The sequence below is a fragment of the Ambystoma mexicanum genome, chromosome 2q (assembly GCF_040938575.1).
Source record: "Ambystoma mexicanum isolate Mex_15411 chromosome 2q, UKY_AmexF1_1, whole genome shotgun sequence".
Classification (NCBI taxonomy): Eukaryota; Metazoa; Chordata; class Amphibia; order Caudata; family Ambystomatidae; genus Ambystoma; species Ambystoma mexicanum.
The window spans coordinates 108,927,423-108,947,006 of NC_090924.1; the positions used below are offsets into that span (position 1 = coordinate 108,927,423).

Here is a 19,584-nt window from a genome sequence, read left to right on the forward strand (position 1 = left end):
CGCCAAAGTGTCCACGATCATATACTCAGCTGGATCAGAGGTACACAAAACATTTTTACACCCTCACATCTGTGGACAACTCGTACCAAGTGGCAAAAGACTGTCTGAGAGAACATATTGTGCCGCTGGTGAATCAAGCCTACGAGAGGTTCATCATGTGTGCCGCAAAACAGAAGGAGACCGAGTACCTTGACAGGTTTTATGGATGTCTCAGACACCTTGCAATAAAATGTGCTTGGGAGAATGGAGATGTGATGGTCTGCAACCAACTCATACATAGTTGCGTCTCTGGCACACTACTACATCAAGTACTGAGGGAGCCCGGTCTCACGCTAACCTGAAGGTCCGAAGTATTCATTTAGTAGGGATTAATCCCATAATTCTTTCCTGCAAATGATATATTAACATTCTCCTCATTACTGCCTGTATTTGTTTTTCATAATTGGTTTAAATGCACTATTTGTTTGCTATAATCTTCGCAGTCCACAGTTGCTAACGTTATACTATTGTTCCAAATAAATTACCCAAATTTCATCCATCTAATTACACCATATACACATGCACCTATATCCTTGTGTGTGTGGTTCTTGTGAATGTGTCCCCTCCTGTAGGGTCATTTATTTGGAACAATAGTATAATGTTAGCAACTGTGTCATTTGCAGGAAAGAATTATGGGATTAATCCCTACTAAATGAATACTTCGAACCTAATGAGCGAAAGGATGCATATCGAATTGGGTAAGACACCCAGAATACATTCAGTACATATATACATGGCGAATGGTATATGTACGGTATTATAAGGTTAGACATGATGTTTAGAAGAGTTTCTAATGGATATGTTTTTTTCTTTTGTTCCCATTGTTTCTCTTTTTGGCTCCCTTTCCTCCTTGTTTTATGATTTAACTATGGTTTCAATTTTCTCACTTCCTATACAATCCTTCCTAACGCCAACCCTTACTTTCTGTCATTATACTTGCAATTTATATCTTCTGGTGAATTTGCACCATTTTATGATTATATAACCATTAATGTTTGTCCAATGGCTAATACTTTTGATACATAATCTATGATTCATTGAATGGCACCATATTACCTATGTTAAACATTTTTTAGAACACTAGCAAGGACCTAGCCCAGATTTGAGAAAGGCTCTGCTGAGCGGAAACACATGTAATCAAGGGCACGTGTTTGAATTAACAGTGAATAAAGCATATCTTGAGCGTCTGTTTGAATTAACAGTGAATAAAGCACAATAATTGTGTTTCAGAATGTGATCTGCGGTGCCCTGGCAGGACTGGACTGAGTTATTAATTTAAATGACAATATACTGGTATTTGCCACATCCGAGACAGAGAACATGGAAAGATTAGAAAAGATGCTGGAGAGAATTCAGCAGCTGGGACTCGCCCTTCACAGGGAAAAGTGTGAATTCTTGCAGAAACGCATTGAGTTTTATGGATTCATTTTTCATGAAGTGGGCATATCGCAGGACCTGCGCAAGGTACAGGACATTCAAGAGGCAAGGCCACCGGGGGATGCATGGGAAATCCCGAGCTTCCTCGGAATGGTCACATACTGTGGACCCTTCATTCCAAACGTTGCTACCATATCCGAGCCTCTCAAACTACTAACAAAGAAAGATACGGCATGGGAATGGACTCAGAAGGAGCTGGAGGCGTTTGAAACCATGAAGAAGCTATTGACTGGGAAAATAAACCATGGCTTTCTTCGATCCACAGAAAGTCAGAAATCGTGGTGGACATCAGCCCGGTGGGCCTCGGAGAGCTACTGACCCAAAGCAACTTGCAAGGGCAGGTGAGGCCCGTGGCGTACGCAAGTACGGCCCTGTCCAGCACGGAACAACAGTACTCCCAAATAGAGTTGGAGGCGCTGGCAGTCCTGTGGGGGTGTTGCCATTTCCGACTATACATTCTGGGTAAGCCGGTGACAGTCGTCACTGACCATAAGCCACTGCTATCCATCATGGCAGGATCATCATCAGGACCACCCCCAAGAGTTGAACGGTTGATGCTTACACTGTTGGAATATGGGGTGAATTTAGTGTACAGACCAGGGTTGCACAACCCAGTGGACTACCCATCACAACATCCTTGGGAAGAGGCAGACACTGAGTGCACCAAAGAAATGGAAGCTGAAGACCACATCCAGCTAGTGGTGGAGTCGGCCAAACCGGTATCGCTATCGGTCCAGATCTGACTGATCTCAACCGGAATGTCCAGATTGCCCAACTGGAGTTGGAACAGCTGTGGAGGATATGCTACGAGCTGTCGATCACCGATGAAAGACTCCTGCGGAGGGGAAGTAGGATGATGGTCCCGGTGGTGCTCACACCAAGAGTGATAGAGCTGGCACATAGCGGACATCAGGGCTCGGCAAAGACCAAAGCCAGACTGTGCCTGAAGGTATGGTTTCCCAATTGAGAGAAGAGCGATGACAACTTTAACAGCAGGTGCGTACGGTGCCAAGCCACAGCGCCAGCTAACCGACAACCACAATTTGAGCCCATACCCCAGAGTGATAGACCATGGGACACCGTACACATTGATGTTGGCTCCACGAGTCGTGGGTTGCATTTTCTGGTCATGATTGACCATTAGGTCCAGATACCCTGAGGTGGAACTGGTAGAATCCACATCATTTGAGCAAGAATCGCATGTGGAGAAGGTATTTGCGACCCACGGTTTTTCCCCAGGTTATTTACTCAGGGAATGGACGCCCGTTCCAAGGGGAATGCTTCGCGGAGTTCCTAAGAGAGTGTGGAATAATACATCGGAACACATCACCTGTCTGGCCGCAAGCAAACGGCGAGGCAGAGTGTTTTCATGCGCACTCCAAACAAAATTTTCTGCCTTGCTCAAGGACAAGGAAACTGCCTCAAACAGACACTGTATCAGTTTTTGCAGTACAGATCTACTGCGCACAGTGCAATGGGAGTCGCACCAGCGTAAGCCCTTTTTCAAAGGTGTCCCCGAGGCCTAATTTCCGAGGTGGAAGGAAGAGTCCCTGGTGAAATCGACGACGAGAGAGTTTTTGAGGACAGGAGGCAACGAAACGAAAGGGAAAGCATGAGAAGGAACCTAATACCACTAGACCTGGTTGTCGATGACACTGTGTTAGAAGAGCGCTCCCAGAGCCCAACGGCAGCAGAACTGTGTCCGCGTAGTCATTTAAGGCAGGTGGGCCTCCCCGGGGCTCCAATGGCGCAGATACCATCTATTAACAGCCATGAGAGTCTGCTAATGAAGAGTAGAGTTTGCAGTTTACCTCAGACATCTGCAAAATACCTTCTTAGTGGTGTTTTGCACAAATATGATTCTTGATTAAAGGCAAGTGACCACAGACCCCCTCATTGGGAGGCATGTCCTTTTCCTGCCACATGTATTAATGGCAAGCGCTCTTAGCTTTCAGAGGGAAACCAAACTGAAAATGGCCCAAATCGACACTAAGATTAAAGCAGGATATCCATTATTATTAGCTCACCCTTTTTGTCTCATCACAAAAGTGGGTGTTCTGGATTGGGGAAATGCCACCACGGCTGGTTTAGCTGAGTCCTGGAGGCACTGTAATTATCTCTCTTCTTGGAGTCTCCGAGTGTGGCAAAGTACTCCAGGCCGCTTTCCAGAAGGAGATTGTTGCAAAGAGAATACAATATGTTTCCTCTCATATACCTTGGCATTGAAACCTTGTACAAATAGGGTTCTTCTCGAGATGAAGAGGAACGTTCTGCCCTGAACATTTTCTCCTCAGTCAGCAGCCAGCAAGACTGTAGGTTCAACATCAAGGCAAACGTTTTGTGTTTTCTCAGATTGAGGGCCTAATTCTGAGTTTGTGATTAAAAGTGTGTGGAAAGCCGACATTCTCCCCACAAGTTTGCTGCACCAACATTCTGAGGTGGGTGGAAATATTGGAGGGCACCCACCATGTGGCTGCCCTGCATTCCGCATGGTTAGTAGGGCAGTTGTCCAGCCGTAAATCAGGCTCATGCAGAAGCAAGGCTTTCATGTACCTGCACCACATTCTTTCCCTGTCAGAATATGGTGCAGTTAAGAAATGTGGTGTTCCGGCTTGGAACAACACATTTCCATTTTCACACAGACCTCTTAATCAGGCCCTGAGTGTGCTCAAACTTTTCATGAGGGCATTAAAAAGGGGACAATATAAAACAGGAGTTAAACATCATATGGCCTGGTTGTATTTTGCACTTGCCTGCGGTATTGTCATAGCTGTACTCCTTCTGATACGTTCCTGCCCCTCATTCTTTTGTGTAGCATAAATGAACTGAGCTTGGTTACTACAAAATAATTCTATGATGAGTGAAGCTTGTTATGCCTCACTAAGCCCCTACCCACCTTTAATCTGCCTTCATTTAACTCTCTGCTGTTAGGTACAGAAGGTCTTTGAGACAATATTTGTGTTGGTCTTTTATTATGTAAAATGGAAGTTCAAACCACTTGTGTTGATTGTTTTCATGCCCCCTAAGACTCGTTTTTCCTGTGCACGTCTTACCGATAAAAGATATAATAAAAAGATTGAAACATAAAGAAATTGTTAGTAAGTGAGCTAACAATTTGAAATTACTGATAGTGTTTGCTAGGTCCATGTGTGCACCTTTGTGCTTGCGGGATCTAGAGGAAGCGTCATGACCCAACCGGGAGTTCTTTTGCTGCAGCAACAACACTGTTTCTTACTGACTGCTGATGGAAAAATATATATACACATTTGCCCCTGTTGCACCTAATCACATCAGCCCTTGGTCCTAAGAAATACTTGTCAGGGAATAAATGCCCCTAAGTAAATTGACAGATATAAATGTTACGCTCTGTAGGAGTGATGGGGAGAATGAGGAAACTGGCACATGAGTGGTAGGAGTGCAGGGAAATATGTAGTCAGAAAGAATGAGCTCTTCTCCCTGTTAGCGTAATGGCAACAACTTAGTAATGGCGGTCCTTGGAGAGTGTGCATGGAATGTGCAGAAAGTAGGTTTGTACTTGAGGCAGTTTTGAAGGCCTTAAATCTTAATTGTGTTAGGAACCCTCATTCATCTCTTAGCTCTAAAACTTGACTTAATTACTTTTAGCTGATGTGACAAATCCCAGAATGTCATCCCTGCTTCCGAAGCAGGGGCCCCTTCCCATGAGGCCAGGGTTGTGAGGCAGCTACCTGATAGTCCCCCTGGTGGTGGCACTCAGCAGGTGGATTTCATTTAGGGGAATCCCCCTTTGGGACCAGTGACGACCACATTGGAAGAACACTGTATTCCCACCAATTACATGACCCTATAACCCCTTCCCACAATTACCCCACCTTTCCTTCACCTCCTTCCTCTTCAATCCTACCCTCCTAACCTATGTACTTTTCTAAAGCCGTCCAGGTAGAGAGTTCTTAGACAAGGACGATCCTTAATGAGTTACCACTTCAGCGCTCATTTAGTGCTGAGACAAGGAAGAAGTGCAGAGCAATACCGAATAACCATCAGAACCACTTTTTTTTACCAGTATAGTGGTTCTCGACAATTGATTGGAAGAAACAAGATAAAAACTGAAGAGGGACTTGACACGCCATCAGGCCCTCCATGGAGGAACCGTGAGAGCCAATACGGGCCCGACGTGCAGGCAGATGCTGACCGGTGTTAGGCAGAAACCTGTGCAGTTCCCTTAGGGACCACTGCAAAATGTTTAAGACTACAGGAGTTAAATCCAATTGGTAGCCGTCCGCACCAGCCAGATTTACCTGGTAGCTGTGGCTGAGCAGTCGGACTTCTCTCAAGACGAGTTAGGCAGTATATAGAGTATAAATAGGGCTAAAAATACAGTAGCACAAGCAAACACTGACCAGAGCTTTGGTATAAAAGTATATAATTATTTATTTAAATACACACTTGTAAAAATACATTGGCACTAATATGTCAAGCAAGTTCAGTCACTAGAAGTACATACACCTCCCTAGTTAATTATTCGACAAGTCTAGGTTAAGACACCACTTATTTAGCAAAACAGAGGTGAGCGCGTAACCGTAGATGGCACTCCAATAATTTGTTTAAAAAGGGAGAGAAAAGGCAGAAATAGGAAAAACACACAGTACCACCACTTTTAAGAAACCACAGCAAGTCAAGAAAGGCAGGGTCTACTGTAGAGCAAAAAGTTCATAGGCCAGGCCCACTCTTGGAGAGAGCAAGGCGGAATGTGCCCAAGATCACACAGTGGAAATGCACTCAAAGTCTTTGCAGAAAAGTCAAAAGAGGTTGGATCAAGTAAGAAAGGTAATGTTAGCAGGTCCAAGGTCACCCCAGGATAGAGAGTCAAAGATTTACGGGACACCTTAGACAGTCTGTTGCAAGGGAGACCAGGCAGGACACAGTACCTGAAATGGTGAGAAAGCTCCAGCGGGGACAGTTTTTCCTCGCAGCGGGTGCAAGTCGGGGCTTCGTCCAGGGGAAGAGAAGATCTCGACGTGGAGGAAAGCTGGAGGTCGTTGCACTGCCAGGGAAGAAACCAGCTGCGGAGTTTCCCGGTTAAAAGGTACTACCCTTTTATTTGCAGTAGTGGTGAAGCGTGGCTATCCGGCCGCCGGGGTGCTTGGCACAGGCGATTCGACCACGAGACGATCCAGGAAGGCGAAAAAGGCAAACTGGTTGGTTCCACCAGCTCAAAGGGAAGAAGACTCTCCTGGAAGAAGATCTCCTCTGTTGTCGGGAAAGTGGTGAGTTTCGTACAGCAGCGCTCCACCAGTGGTGTCGTCGTAGATGGCTCAGCTTCTCCCCTCTTCGGATTCTTTAGGTCCTGTGGCGACTTCTGAAGTTCCAGTCCCCAAAGCCCTGCTTTTATGCAGCAAAACCCCCATTCATCAGCCTAGCTGTCACTCAAACATGCTAAGTGGTGAGCCGGGTGGCTCACCACTGGGCCAGTCACACAAGAGTGCGACTTGAGTTGCCAAGGCATCACAGTCCAGGGTGCCTAATCCCCCTCCAACACATCCTGTTGACCCCAGACAGAGTGGCACCATTTGGAGGGCTTCTGTGGAGAAGCCCGCCAAAAAGTGGAACAAAGGGCTCGACTTGGGTTAGAGTTTCAGAGGCGAACACAAACGCCATTTTAAAACCGAGTCCTGGCAAAAAGACCCAACCGGGGAATAAATATTAAATAAATGACCCAGCGGTATCTTTAACATTGCACCAAAAAGGGGTGCGTTTAAAATGAATGGGAAAATCCCATAGGAAATATTCCGTTGGAATATTTCGCGTGGTATCCACTGCCACCAGCCAGAAACTCGACAAGGGTGGTCTGGACAGTGCCCGCTTGGAAAACAGACCCAGGGGCAATCGAATTACCCCTACCAGTACTTCCACAGAATTTGTACTGGTTCTGTTCACAATTTAAGACTAGTAAAGCAATGGTGAATTTACATGCCCTGGGAATGGAATCTATGTTTGGGGGTCACTATGACACCCTTGTGTTACTGAACTGAGGGTGCTGTGTAACACACATACCAAAAACACATGAAGCCCTATGGAATAAAAGACCCCATATCCCATAAAACACATTACATAGTTAAAGGACATTCTCAAATCATGCCTAAGAGTGGGAGAAAGAGTCTCACTCTCAGCAGGAGAAAAAAATAAACCCCAAAAATCCAGCAAAGCTGCTGGGGGACTTACTAGGTTTGGGAAATTATCCTTTACAGAGAATTCTCCCTAACACTCGGGACACAGAGAACGAGGCGAGAGAGTCCGAGGCTGGTCCAGGATACGAGGACAGTGCGCACCAGAGACCCGGGAAGCGCGAGAGTGCAAGACCACGCTGTCCTAGACAGAAAGAAGACATCGGAGCTGCCAAAAATCAAGGGAAACTCCAGGAAGTTACTGGAGATTTGCAAACGAGTCCAGCTACCTCAAGGAAGCCGACGCTCACGCAGACCACACCACAAGATACGCGGGTAGCTGAGAAGGCGCTGAAGGCTCAAGGAGTTGGTGGCACGAATCGAAAAGCTGAGAAAGTGGGGGGGTCTGGGACCCTAATGCATTGGGAGACCAGCAAAGAGGTACATGGACTTGTACTAAATCTTGGCAGGAGAGTGAACCAAGCCCACAGAAAGGAAAACTAAGGCCGGAATAGCGAGTCTGGGACTTGCACACAAATAAAGGGAACTGGAAGTTAATGGCCACTTCATACAGTACTTAACGCGTTAGTGAGCCAAGTCTGTATGGGCCACCAGAGCCTGGGAAGTGCATCCATGCTACTCTTCTTCATTGCAGTACCTGTTGAGAGGTAAACAGGTCTGCTCACCAGGGTCAGGGACCCACTACAGCCCAGGGAGTGCATCCAGGCTACTCTTCTTCGTCGCAGTATCTGGTGAGCGGGAACAAGGTCTGCCAACCAGGGACGCACTACAGCTTGCGTAGTGCATCCAGACTGTTCTTCTCCAGTGCAGTACACAGTGAGAGGAATCCAGAGCTGGCAACCAGGATCTGGGACTCCAAGGAACTACGTTTTAAGCCTGAGGAAGGCTGGGGTAAAGGAGACTTTCCCCTCCCAACAGCTACGGAGTGGCTGAAACCAAATTGGGAAAATCCTAACAACACAATAACTGCCTTTTGTCCAGGGGAAGGAAGTCATTCCTCTGGACCAAGAAGACCTCTCCTTTGATTAAGTTAGTTTAGAGTATAAGGTACAGAGTTAGGTTTTTGACACTGGACTTTGGGACTTTTGCTTTGGACATTCTAACACTAGTTATTTCAGTTGAGGCAGGGGACACCTCTTAGAATTACGGCGAGATAGGGTTTTCCTTTCCTTTTTACCCTTGAATAAATGTTTATAGCAATCACTATGACCCCTCCGTGTCAGAGTCTTACTTCTGCACCCTTGCACTGGTCTATTCGTCGGAATTACATTTTAAATATACATTTTGTTACAGGGCACTGCTGACAAACTTTCTTTGTGTTTTGTGATCTTCAGATGAAGTTCTGAATTGTCTAATCCCCCGTCTTGTGGATCTCACGGAGTCTGACTGTATCTGGCAGAGGATCTGCTGGCGACTGCTAGAGGCAGTGCCAGAACGTTGGATGGAAACAGTTGTTACAGGATTAGTCCAGATAGCACCTGGGTAAGAAAGCAAATGAGAACATTCTGTGAATTAACCCTGCATGTCCCACTTTTGCGTTCCAGCAAACTATTATATGTTGCCTACCACATTTCTACACTGCCGTAATAGCAGCACACCGACACTGCCCACCACAGCCAGCATCTTCCCCTACAGCATACCCTTACACATAGTGTTCCTGCTGTATATCCCTATAGCATGTGCTACTGCAAAGCCTTTTCAGTGACTGACTACCATGATAAGCTTTCCTTTATTTTATCATCTGTTTTAATTTCATTTTTTAACAGCAACACAGGATAGTGACTACTTTGCATGCAGCATGTGTCTAATGCATTATTATACTCTGTAAAAGATTTAGATAATTCTAGTCTCTGTTCTTGACCTTACTGGACTCTGTCCGGTCATACCTTTACTCACTTTATAACAATTTGTTGAACGCCCATCACCTGATCTTTCCCATGTCTCAGACATTTCCCCCATGCATGTTTTACCAAACCCTTTGTTCTCAAACCTCATACTTTAAAATATTGCCCATCAGTCCATGCCCATCTCCCCTGTCATCATTGAGGGTAGCCCTGGACTTCTCTACTTAACCAAGATGTTCCTTTGGGCTACTGTGAATTTCATGGGCAGGATTGGCCTATGGTTTTGTTGCATATCTGCACTGCCAGACATTCCCCCAAAAGGTGTGCTTAAGTTCCATGTGTATTAGCCATGCACCTACCTAAAACAATGATTACCTGATCAACTCTCAAAAGATTTTCAGTTTCACAAAACTGCTTGACATGTGTAATAGGTTCCTCTTTTCGTTGTCACCTCTTGAACAATTCTCAGATTTGGTTCTGCCTATTTTATGTAATGCATTTTGTGTAAACATCTGAATTGGAGAAAGAGGATTGTAGTGTTAATTGCTTGCTTCTTCGGTAGAGCCAGGGCTTCCTACTCTTCCTACCCAGACCTTCTTCACATTTTCTCCGCCCATTCATTGGTTATTAATGTGAATAATCTCATTACTCCTTTCTTTGACAGAACACAAGGTCAACACAAGACAGAGGTTCTCTGATGCCTTTAATGGGTTTTGAGTTTTCCAATTGGAGTTGCACAATCTCTAATTTGTTGTATGTTGGTTTGCCTAAGTAAATTACTCTGTGGTAATTTATTCTATCAAAAAATACTTTGAATTTTGTTATGGTTTCTCTCCACACATCCGCCTCTCCCCATCCCGACTACCATCCCAACCCTCCATACTCCATAACCCTTAAAAACCATATATATTTACTTCCCCGAATTAAATATTTTTTGTCAAAGTAAATGGCCAACAGCATACATTCTGATATTCTTTTGGCTCCTTTGATAAGTCTGATATATTTTCTTTTGTATGCTTGACAGTCCCATTGGCCTCTGTACTATTGTTCATAGCAAGCTTGTCTTTCTTGTCTCTGACACTGATCACAAGCAAATCTTACGTGTTCTCTTTGGTGGGCTTGCCAGTCCCTACAGACCCAGGACCATGGCTCCCGGCTAGCAAATCACTTGTCTTGCTCTTGGCTGTCGGCTTTCTTTGGGCCTTTAGCTTTTGCTTTCACCAGTCTCTGGTGCCTAGTTCACAAGGCTCTCAGTTACGCTAGCCCTGGTATTGCAGCTGTACCCCATGCATGGCACCAATAGTCTTGCTTCTTAACTTTAGGCGGAGTAATGCAAATCTACATATTATCTCCTTTAGTCTAAAAATTACACTGGGATACCAGCCTAGTTTTGCATATCTACACCAATTGTCTGTACTTCCAGTAGCTTTAGAACCTAGCAAGATTACTGAATTGTTCTACCTGCATTACAGCTGCATAGCCCACTCTGCATACCTAGCATCTAGCTAGATTGACCCATTGTGTTTGCTAGCATAGCATTTGCATAGCTCATCTGTATACTTGAACACCTCGCACATAGGTAGATGGCCCCATTTTGGTGGACTGCGTAACAGTTGATTAGCTAAGTTGTATGCCTGTATACCAAGCACATCGCTGGATTAACTTTGTGTGTTTTACTAGCATACCTTGCACATAGATTAACTCATTGTGCGTGCCTGCCTGCATAACACACAGCAAGATCGACTCCTCATTTTTATGTGTCTGCATACAAGCACATAGCCATATTGACTCACTGCTCAATTGCATAACCATTCCATAGCTCCGAGGGCGAGCTCGGTGAAATGGCAATAGTTTCGCTGGATGCAATAAAAGCATTCCACTCCGTGAGGTGGCCTTGGTTGATAGCGGCCCTAAAAGAATATGGGATAGGTCCTGGGTATCTGAGGTGGGTAAAGGTGGTATACAGCTCCCCAGTAACTAGGGTCAAAACGGGCCCGATAATCTCTGACAAATGGCAATTTAGCAGAGGCACAAGGCAGGGCTGCCCCTGGTCCCCCATGCTATATATACTGGCACTAGAACCATTAGCAATCTGCCTTAGACAACAATATGGGGAGATAGGCATCCTCACGAAGAGGGGACCGCATCTGATATCATACGCCGACGATATGTTGCTATACTTGCGCTACCCTGAAGAAAATGTGCAGTATGTCCTAGAAGTGATGAAACATTACGAAACCCTCACCGGCATACCAGTAAACCCTAAAAAATCCAGCATGTTCCCCCTGGGGAGATACAGAGGGTCCCCATCGAGAGACCTGCCCGTCTTGCAAATACCCTGGCAGCCCAAAACATTTAGATACCTGGGGATTGAAATATATCATAAGGCAGCAGATGAATATAAACATAACATAGAGAAGGTTGTGGAGGGCATCAAGAATAGCATGGGGTTTTGGCCGAAACCCCCCCCCCCTGGCCATGGTGGGTAGGGCGGCCTTGCTCAAGATGGTGGTCCTGTCCAGACTGTTACACTTCTTCACAAATATTCCATACATGCTCCCAAAACGTTTTTTCACGAAGCTCCAGAGCTTATGCTGGGGCTTCATATGGCATAACTCCTGAAACAGGGTGGCTCTATAGAAGCTGCAGAATCTGTATGATAGGGGGGGCATAAACGTGCCGAATTTCGAGATATATCACCTGGCACGGTAGCTTCAGTATGTGGCCAGATGGCTATCAGGAGAAGAGACAGCAGAATCCAGACTGCTAAGTAAGGACTGCACCCCATACTTCCTAAGGGAGCTCATATGGCTGCCTAAACCAGAGATGCAGGGACGAGCGAGATTGCTAGAACTAGGCTGGAAGGTATGGCACAAAATGTGCCAGGCGCTGAGAAACCTGTCCCCGTGCTCTCCGCAGGTGCCCCTGGTTGTGCTATGCAGCGAGGACACGCAAATGGTAAAAGGGATCCGTAAATACTGGGAACCGACGGGCCTGGTGACGCTCGGGGACATATGTCAGGAAGGGGAGGCACTAGATTTTCAAAAGATAGTGGAAAGCACCGAGGTACACCCAGAACAACACATAACATATACCAGAATGATTAAACGAATAGAAAGGAAGTGGCCCGTGGCAGTATTGATAGAACAACCCGACGCTGCCATTGAAACGATGTACGATATCTAGGAGGGCGGGCACGAAATTTCCCGAATATACGAATTACTGATGTCCAGAGTAGGCAAGGAGCTGCTCCAGTTGAGGCAGGAGTGGGAGGAGGAGGTGGGAGAACCTATGCAGGATGGGCAATGGGAGGGAGCCCAGAGGTACCACAAGAAAGTGTCTCGGAATGCGCGGCTGCAGCAGATCCAGCTGTACATCACCCACAGGGCACATATGAGCCCGAGCAGAATCGCCAGGTTTGGAAACACAGGGACACAGAAATGCCCCAAGTGCGGGGATGTGGATGCCGGGATGATTCAAATGTTCTGGGCATGCCCGGAGGTGGGAAGGTTCTGGGTGGAGGTTGAACAGCGCTTGGCCCAGAGGAGGATTAGGCTGGAGGTGGAATCAGCATGGGCATGCATGTTAGGGGGATTTGCTAGACCACGTAATTCAAAACACATTAGCAAATTGAAAGACCTGGCGTACATACTGGCCAAACGGAGAATAGCTATGGGCTGGAAAGCAGCCCATAGACCTAGGCTAGAGGTGTGGTGGAACGACCTCCTAAAGTGGGCAGAGGCAGAGACGATGGCATGGTATCAAGCAGTCAGCAGGGGAGGGGAGGAGGAAACAAGGCCCCTGGTGGCATGGAGGCAAATGATAACCAGGATGTCGGGACTTCCCGAGGCTGAATCTAGTGAAGATGACACACCCGAAAATAATAATGGCGATAAACCCTAAGCAACGAATGTTAAGGCATTGAATTAGGGGCTCAAGTTAAGGGGGAGGGAGGGAGGACTGTAAAACGCAAATATAAATGTAAGACAAGATGCATATTAATGGCAATGTCCTAAATGTTGGTTATGTTTGACGTGTTGTTTAAAATAATTTAAAAAAAATTAAAAATAAATAAACTAAAAAATACATTCCATAGCTCTATGTTTCCCTGCATACCTAGCTTTTAGCTAGATTTAGTCATTATGTGTGCCGCCACAACGAGTGTATAGCACAGTATATTAGGTCATGCATATCGAGCACATAGCAAGATTGATTCAATGCTCAACTGCATTACAGTCTACATAGCTCAGTTGTATGCATGTATACCTAGAACAAGGGACTATAACCTGTGGCTCTGCAGATGTTTTGGACTACAACTCTCATGATCCCTCACCATAGGCTATGCTGTCTAAGGCTGATGGGATTTGTTGTCCAAAACATCTGGAGAGCCAAAGGTTGCAGACCCCCCCTGACCTAGAACATAGCTAGATTTGATCATTGTGTTTGGATGCATACAAAATACATTGTGTTTGAATCATTTGGCTGTATGCATGATCATTGCAAAGCTAAATTGACACAGTTTACATGCCTGCATAATAATTACATAGCTTTTTGTGTTTTCCTGCTTTCCAAACAAATAGCTAGTTTAACTCATTGTATTAGCTTTTAGTTCCTAGCACATGGCTCAGTTGACTCTCTTCTCAACTGCGTAATAGTTTACATAGCTGTATTGTACATTTGCTTACTTAGAAAATAGGTAGGTCGGATCATTGTGTTTACTGCATACAAAAAAACATAATGAGTTTGAATCATTGGACTGTTTACATAGCAATTGCAAAGCTAAACTGACATATTGTGCCTGTCTGCGTGACCGTTGCACTGATGTTTGTGTTCTCCTGTATACCAAACAGATAGCTACTCATTGTATCGGGTTAGACTACTCAACACATACCTATATTAACTTATTCTATTTTACTGCATAACATCTGCATAGTTGACTGTGTTCGGCCTATATGATGAGTACATCAGCTAAGGTCAATTGCTTTACACGCCTACCAAGCATATAGCTAGATTCACTCATATTGTGGCCTGCATTACAGTTCTATAGCTCTGTATGCTGTTTTACAAAGCCAGCATCCAGCCTAATTAACTCATCAGACTTTCATGCTTTCAAAGCACAGAGATAGATTGACTCACTGCGTGTCCTGTGTAATGGTATCACTACTAGATTGACTAGCTTTAAAGTTAATTCGCTCATTAGGCTTGCATGCTTGCATAGCACACAGCTAGGTTGATTTGTGTTCTGCCTGTAGAATGCTAGCATTGCCAGATCGACACTCCCTTGTGCGCCCCCTCTTAAAGAAGCCCTCTGCCGATCTTTCATCTCCAGCTAACTATCGCCCAATCTCTATCACTCCTTTCCTGGTCAACTCTTGGAAAAGCTGGCCATCTCCCAGCTTAACCTTCACACTGAATCTGTTGGTTGTCTTGCCCATCAGTCTGGCTTCTGAGCGGCCAGAAGAAAACAAACTGCTCTCCTGACATCTGGGAAGACCTACTCTTTAACCTTGATTCCAACCTTCCTTCTCTCCTCATGCTCCTCAATCTTTCTTCTGCTTTTGATACAGTCAACCATTCCATCCTGCTCAATCCCCACCGTGATAACCTGGGTATCACTGATCAGCCACTGGCCTGGCTGACCCCTTTTCTCACTCACTGACCCTCTCAAGTCCAAGTGGGGTCCTTCCTCTCTTCTATCTCTCTCTACCTGTGGTGTTCCCCAGGGGTCTAACCTTTCTCCCTCGCTGTTCAACCAATACATGGCACCTCTTGCCCACCACATTGCTGCTCTCTGCTCCAACTTTGTGTTATGCGGATGACACCCAGCTCGCTTTCAGGCTCCCCTCGGCTGTCTCTACTCCTTCTCTTATTCCAGACTCTCTGTCTGCAATTCAGGAGTGGTGTGCCGCCAATGATCTCTGCCTTAATGCCAGTAAGATGCTGATCCTACTCATCGGAACACCAGCTCCCTCCTTTCCTCTCTCTGGCCGCCGACTCTGGGCCCTCTTCTTGCTCCTACCTGTGAGGCTAAGAACCTTGGGGTCTCTCCTCATATCTCCAACGTCCCTAAGAAGTCAAACTATCAGATGCACCTCCTCAGAGGTATTCTTCCTTTCCTCACCTTCCCCCAGAAGCTCACTGTCTCCAGAGCTCTGGTCCTCTCTAGAATGGACTACTGCAACAGCCTTTTTCTAAATCTTCCTGCCTCTACTCTCCGTCCTCTACAACTTATCCAGAACAGGACTTCAATCTTGTCCTTGGCCTCAAGCCCAGGGATCGTATCTCTCCAGTTGTGAAATCTCTTAATTGGCTCCCAGTGGCGGCAAGGATCAAGTTCAAGACCCTCGGCATTGTCCACAAGGCTTTCTGGGGCCTGGGACCACACTACCTCCAACTCGTTCTTCCAACTCGCTCTTCCTAAACATCTCCCTTCTCGAGCTCTTTCCTCATCCACTTCCAACTCTCTGAGAGTCAGTCGTTTTTCCAAGCAGAGAGTTGGGGGCAGATCTGTTTCTTCAGTTAGCCTCCCTCTTGAACAGCCTCCGTGCCTCTCTTAAACTTGAGCAGAACCATCTTCGGTACAGGAAGCAACTCAAGACCTTCCTCTTCGCTTCCGCTTTCTCTCTTCCTCTCCCCTGCTGATGCCCCGTCTGTTCCACGCACTGGCCACCCTCTGAACATGGGCCCAGGTCCCTTCCTGTCCAGTTGCGCCTCGCACTGCCTCTTGGCTCCCCCAGCACTTGTGGTCGGTATCTGTCACCCTACAGTCCCCTCTCTCTGTACTTTGAGCCACCTGTTGGTTGCACTTTCTGATTACTTGCACTGAATCACACGCTGGCTGCACTTTTGATTACCTGCACTTCTCCATCCCCCCCTTTGCACTTCTTCCCTGTGCTTGTGCAATCTGAATCACACAAGGCCTAGTAAGATTGTTGTTTTGTCCTCCCTTTGTTTGCCCAGCATTGTTTTGTCGTGCCTCGAAACACTTGTGTACAGGCGCGTTATACATGCCATATCATATATCCATCTAGCTAGAGGTTCAGTAGCAAACAGTAGAGGGGCAGCCATGCTTTGTCACCCTTTCCTGATCAGACTCCCTGATTGACCCGGATTTCCCTTCACTTTTGCCAAGGGTTCACCAATACAAAAGCAGTATTGAACGGTGAAAACTCTGGACCAGATGTTTTCCCAAATTACATGGAACATTCCCCTGCTCCCTATAATCGCGTGTGCCACGGTATCAAAGTACTGTTCCACATAGTGAGGATCACTACTGGCCCATCCTTTTGTTCCGTAGATTACAGTGTTGTGGAGCCTTCAGAAATTGACTTGTTCTTGTCCCAGTCATAAACCCTTACTGTTCCAAGTAGACCAACTGTTCCCTTTCCACCAACCGTCTGTCTGCCAATTTTATGGCAAGTATTTTGATCTCTTCTGCTTAGTAGGCATTAAGGGGTCATCAATTTTTGTGGTACGTGAAGGGTTTTTCCCTCATTGAAATCACCACTGTGCTTGCCTGTTCCATGTATGGTGGCTGATGTTTCTTTTCCTTACTATCCTCCAAGAGTTTCAGAAGGGCTCAGTTCTACCCTTTGTTTTTTTAGAATATTCATTTCGAAAGCCATTGAGACGTGGCAACTTCACTGATCTCATCTGCTTCCTGGCCTATTAACTCTCCGGTTGTCAGGTATACTGCAGAAGCCTCCCTGGCCTCATGTGTCATCTTTTTGTCTCAAACCCACTAGCTTCCTTTTATAATATCCCATAGCAAGCATTCTTAAAGTATTTCTCTAACTGGACTGTCCTAAATGGGACCGCCTCGGATCTATTCAAAATGACTCCGCTTTTAACCCATTCACTTGCAAATCCCTGACACTAATGTATTACTCTCACCAGGACTCCAGCTAGAATTTTGAAGTGGGAGTATTTTGCTCCCAATTTTTTACATTGAGAGTAAAATAATTTTTAGGGAGTAAAAAGTTATTCCCCGTTTCCAGTGTTTTTCTTTTTTTGTAAAACAAGTACAAATCTATTTTAACTCTAAAACCATTTTTAGTAATTCATGCAAATTAAGAGATGCATTTTATTCTTTTATTTCTTCAGATCAGCGAGTCATACATAATGTTAGGGCTCTGTGAGAATCCTGAGGGCGTCCTCACATCTGCTCCCCTTGTATCCTCTGCGCAGGTGGCCAGGGAAAGACCATCCCTTTTGGATCCTGACCTTGGGGGTGTAGAAGCGAGGGAGGATCACTCGGGTGCAGGGTACTTGGGGAGTGGGAATGAGATGTTCTCAGGTGAGACACAGTATTTAGCTTTTCCCTTCCAGGAGGAGTCCTCTATTCCAGAGGCAATTATGGGATATTATTACCCATAGCCCACGGAACTAGAGAGTAATATAAAATATCACCAGTCCAGATGCATCAGAAAGACGGTGAAGAAAATGAAGGCCAGGATGGGCGAGACATGCTATGCCCCTTTTCCTAGTAACAACCAACCCAACCCTTCCCCTACCGTCATGGGCTGTTATGAGCCAGTTCCCCTTATTTCTCCACATATGACATTTGACAATACTGGGATGAAGAAGAAGCAACTAAAAACAATGAAGACATCACTCTTTTACCACTGTGGTACTTGGACGAGGAAGATGCCTTCTGAGAACTGTGAGGGTCAAGCATGTCCCGCTGATTTTGGTCAGGCAGGGCTATTTGTACATCCACACCTGCAGCCTGTCAAGGGGTGTTAGGTAGAATTCTCAGAAATGTGCTAATTCCCTCCACCTTAGAGACCCCCCAGCAACTTTGCTGGATTTTGAGCACCTGATTTTTTTTACCTGGAGAGTGTGCAGTGACACAGGGAAGCCTTCCAGGATTCGCAAAGGTTTAAATACCTTCTCTGGGATAAACTACTGTTTCCCAGAGCAGTAAATTGAAATTGACTTTACTTATATTTGTAACTTTCTAGACCCAGCACACACTATTTTACATTAGGGTGCTGGAGGGGTTACCTAGTATCCCCTTTGTCTAGCTTCTCATGTAACATATTTTAATGTTACCCTTTCCTCACTGAATGGCTGGGAGGAGTGGTTTACTTTTAACTACTGTGGTGTGCATTTACCACGGGCTGCGTTCGCAGCTGCAGTAAAGCACCCAAGGGTGCCATTTTTGTCAAAATGGCCTCTGTCTACTTTTTTCACCATTTCTTAATGGAGTGGTCCTTCTTGAGATTTACTTTGCGCGCCAAACCCGGTTCGGTCCCTTTGTTTGCTTTGCCTTTGGCGGGATTCACAAGTGACGCCCGCCTCTGGCTCCAGAGTGTCTGGGGTGAGCAGGAAGTGAGGGAGGTGCCCGAAACTCCCTGTGCTTAGTCTCCTAGGAGATCCAAATGCACTCTTTAGTGATTGGCCAGCTGACTGTCTGGCAAGGACAGGCACCCTGCTGGGTGACTGACAGCTAGGCTGGAATGAATGGGAGAGAACCGAATAAAAGGCAAGGCTTTTGGCTTGGAAGGCAGAGTCGACCACTGGACGAAGGAACCGAAGAAGAACTTGAAGAGGACACCTGTTGCAACTCCTGGACCGTTGGTTTGCCCGGTGAAGCCCTGCTGCAGTGCCGAAATGCCAAGTTTGCATCGACAGAGAATCCCCTGCAAGGATCACTTCTCCCCTTCAGTTGGAGGGACCAATCAACTCCAAAGTAAGCCACCATCTCGGAGCTTGTTGAATTTCAACAGAGTCACTGCTGGAAACCGGAACACCAGGGAGAGGAACACCAGATTGTGTGTGTTGCTTTTAAGCTGGCTAAAAGCTCCAGGAAGATCCTCCGGACTCCCAGGAAGCAGGACTGACCGAGCCTGAGCCCCCTCAATACAGTGCGGCGCCCCAGAAGCAAGGAAAGCCATCTCGACAATCAGGAACCCCAGTGTTGCTATTTGCGGTAGACGTGAGGAGCTGAAACTGTCATGAACCATCGAACTCCCCCTTTCTGGGCCTCCTGGTCCCTGACACGTCGGGGATTACACTCCATAATGCTACCAACATGGCTGCAAGCTCAGAACGCTGCTCAACAGTCTTCACGTTCTACGCAGCGTACTCTATAAAGA

At 46.1% G+C, this 19,584-nt stretch overlaps 1 protein-coding gene across 2 annotated transcripts in view; it reads left to right on the forward strand.

The window, feature by feature from the left end:
• TELO2 (telomere maintenance 2) overlaps window positions 1-19,584 on the forward strand; it is an 890,041-nt gene that overhangs the window by 71,870 nt on the left and 798,587 nt on the right. For both annotated transcript variants that reach the window (XM_069646967.1, XM_069646968.1), the window contains exon 5: window positions 8,975-9,122. In XM_069646967.1, coding sequence (XP_069503068.1) covers window positions 8,975-9,122 — 148 coding nt within the window. The remainder of the gene's footprint in view (window positions 1-8,974; window positions 9,123-19,584) is intronic.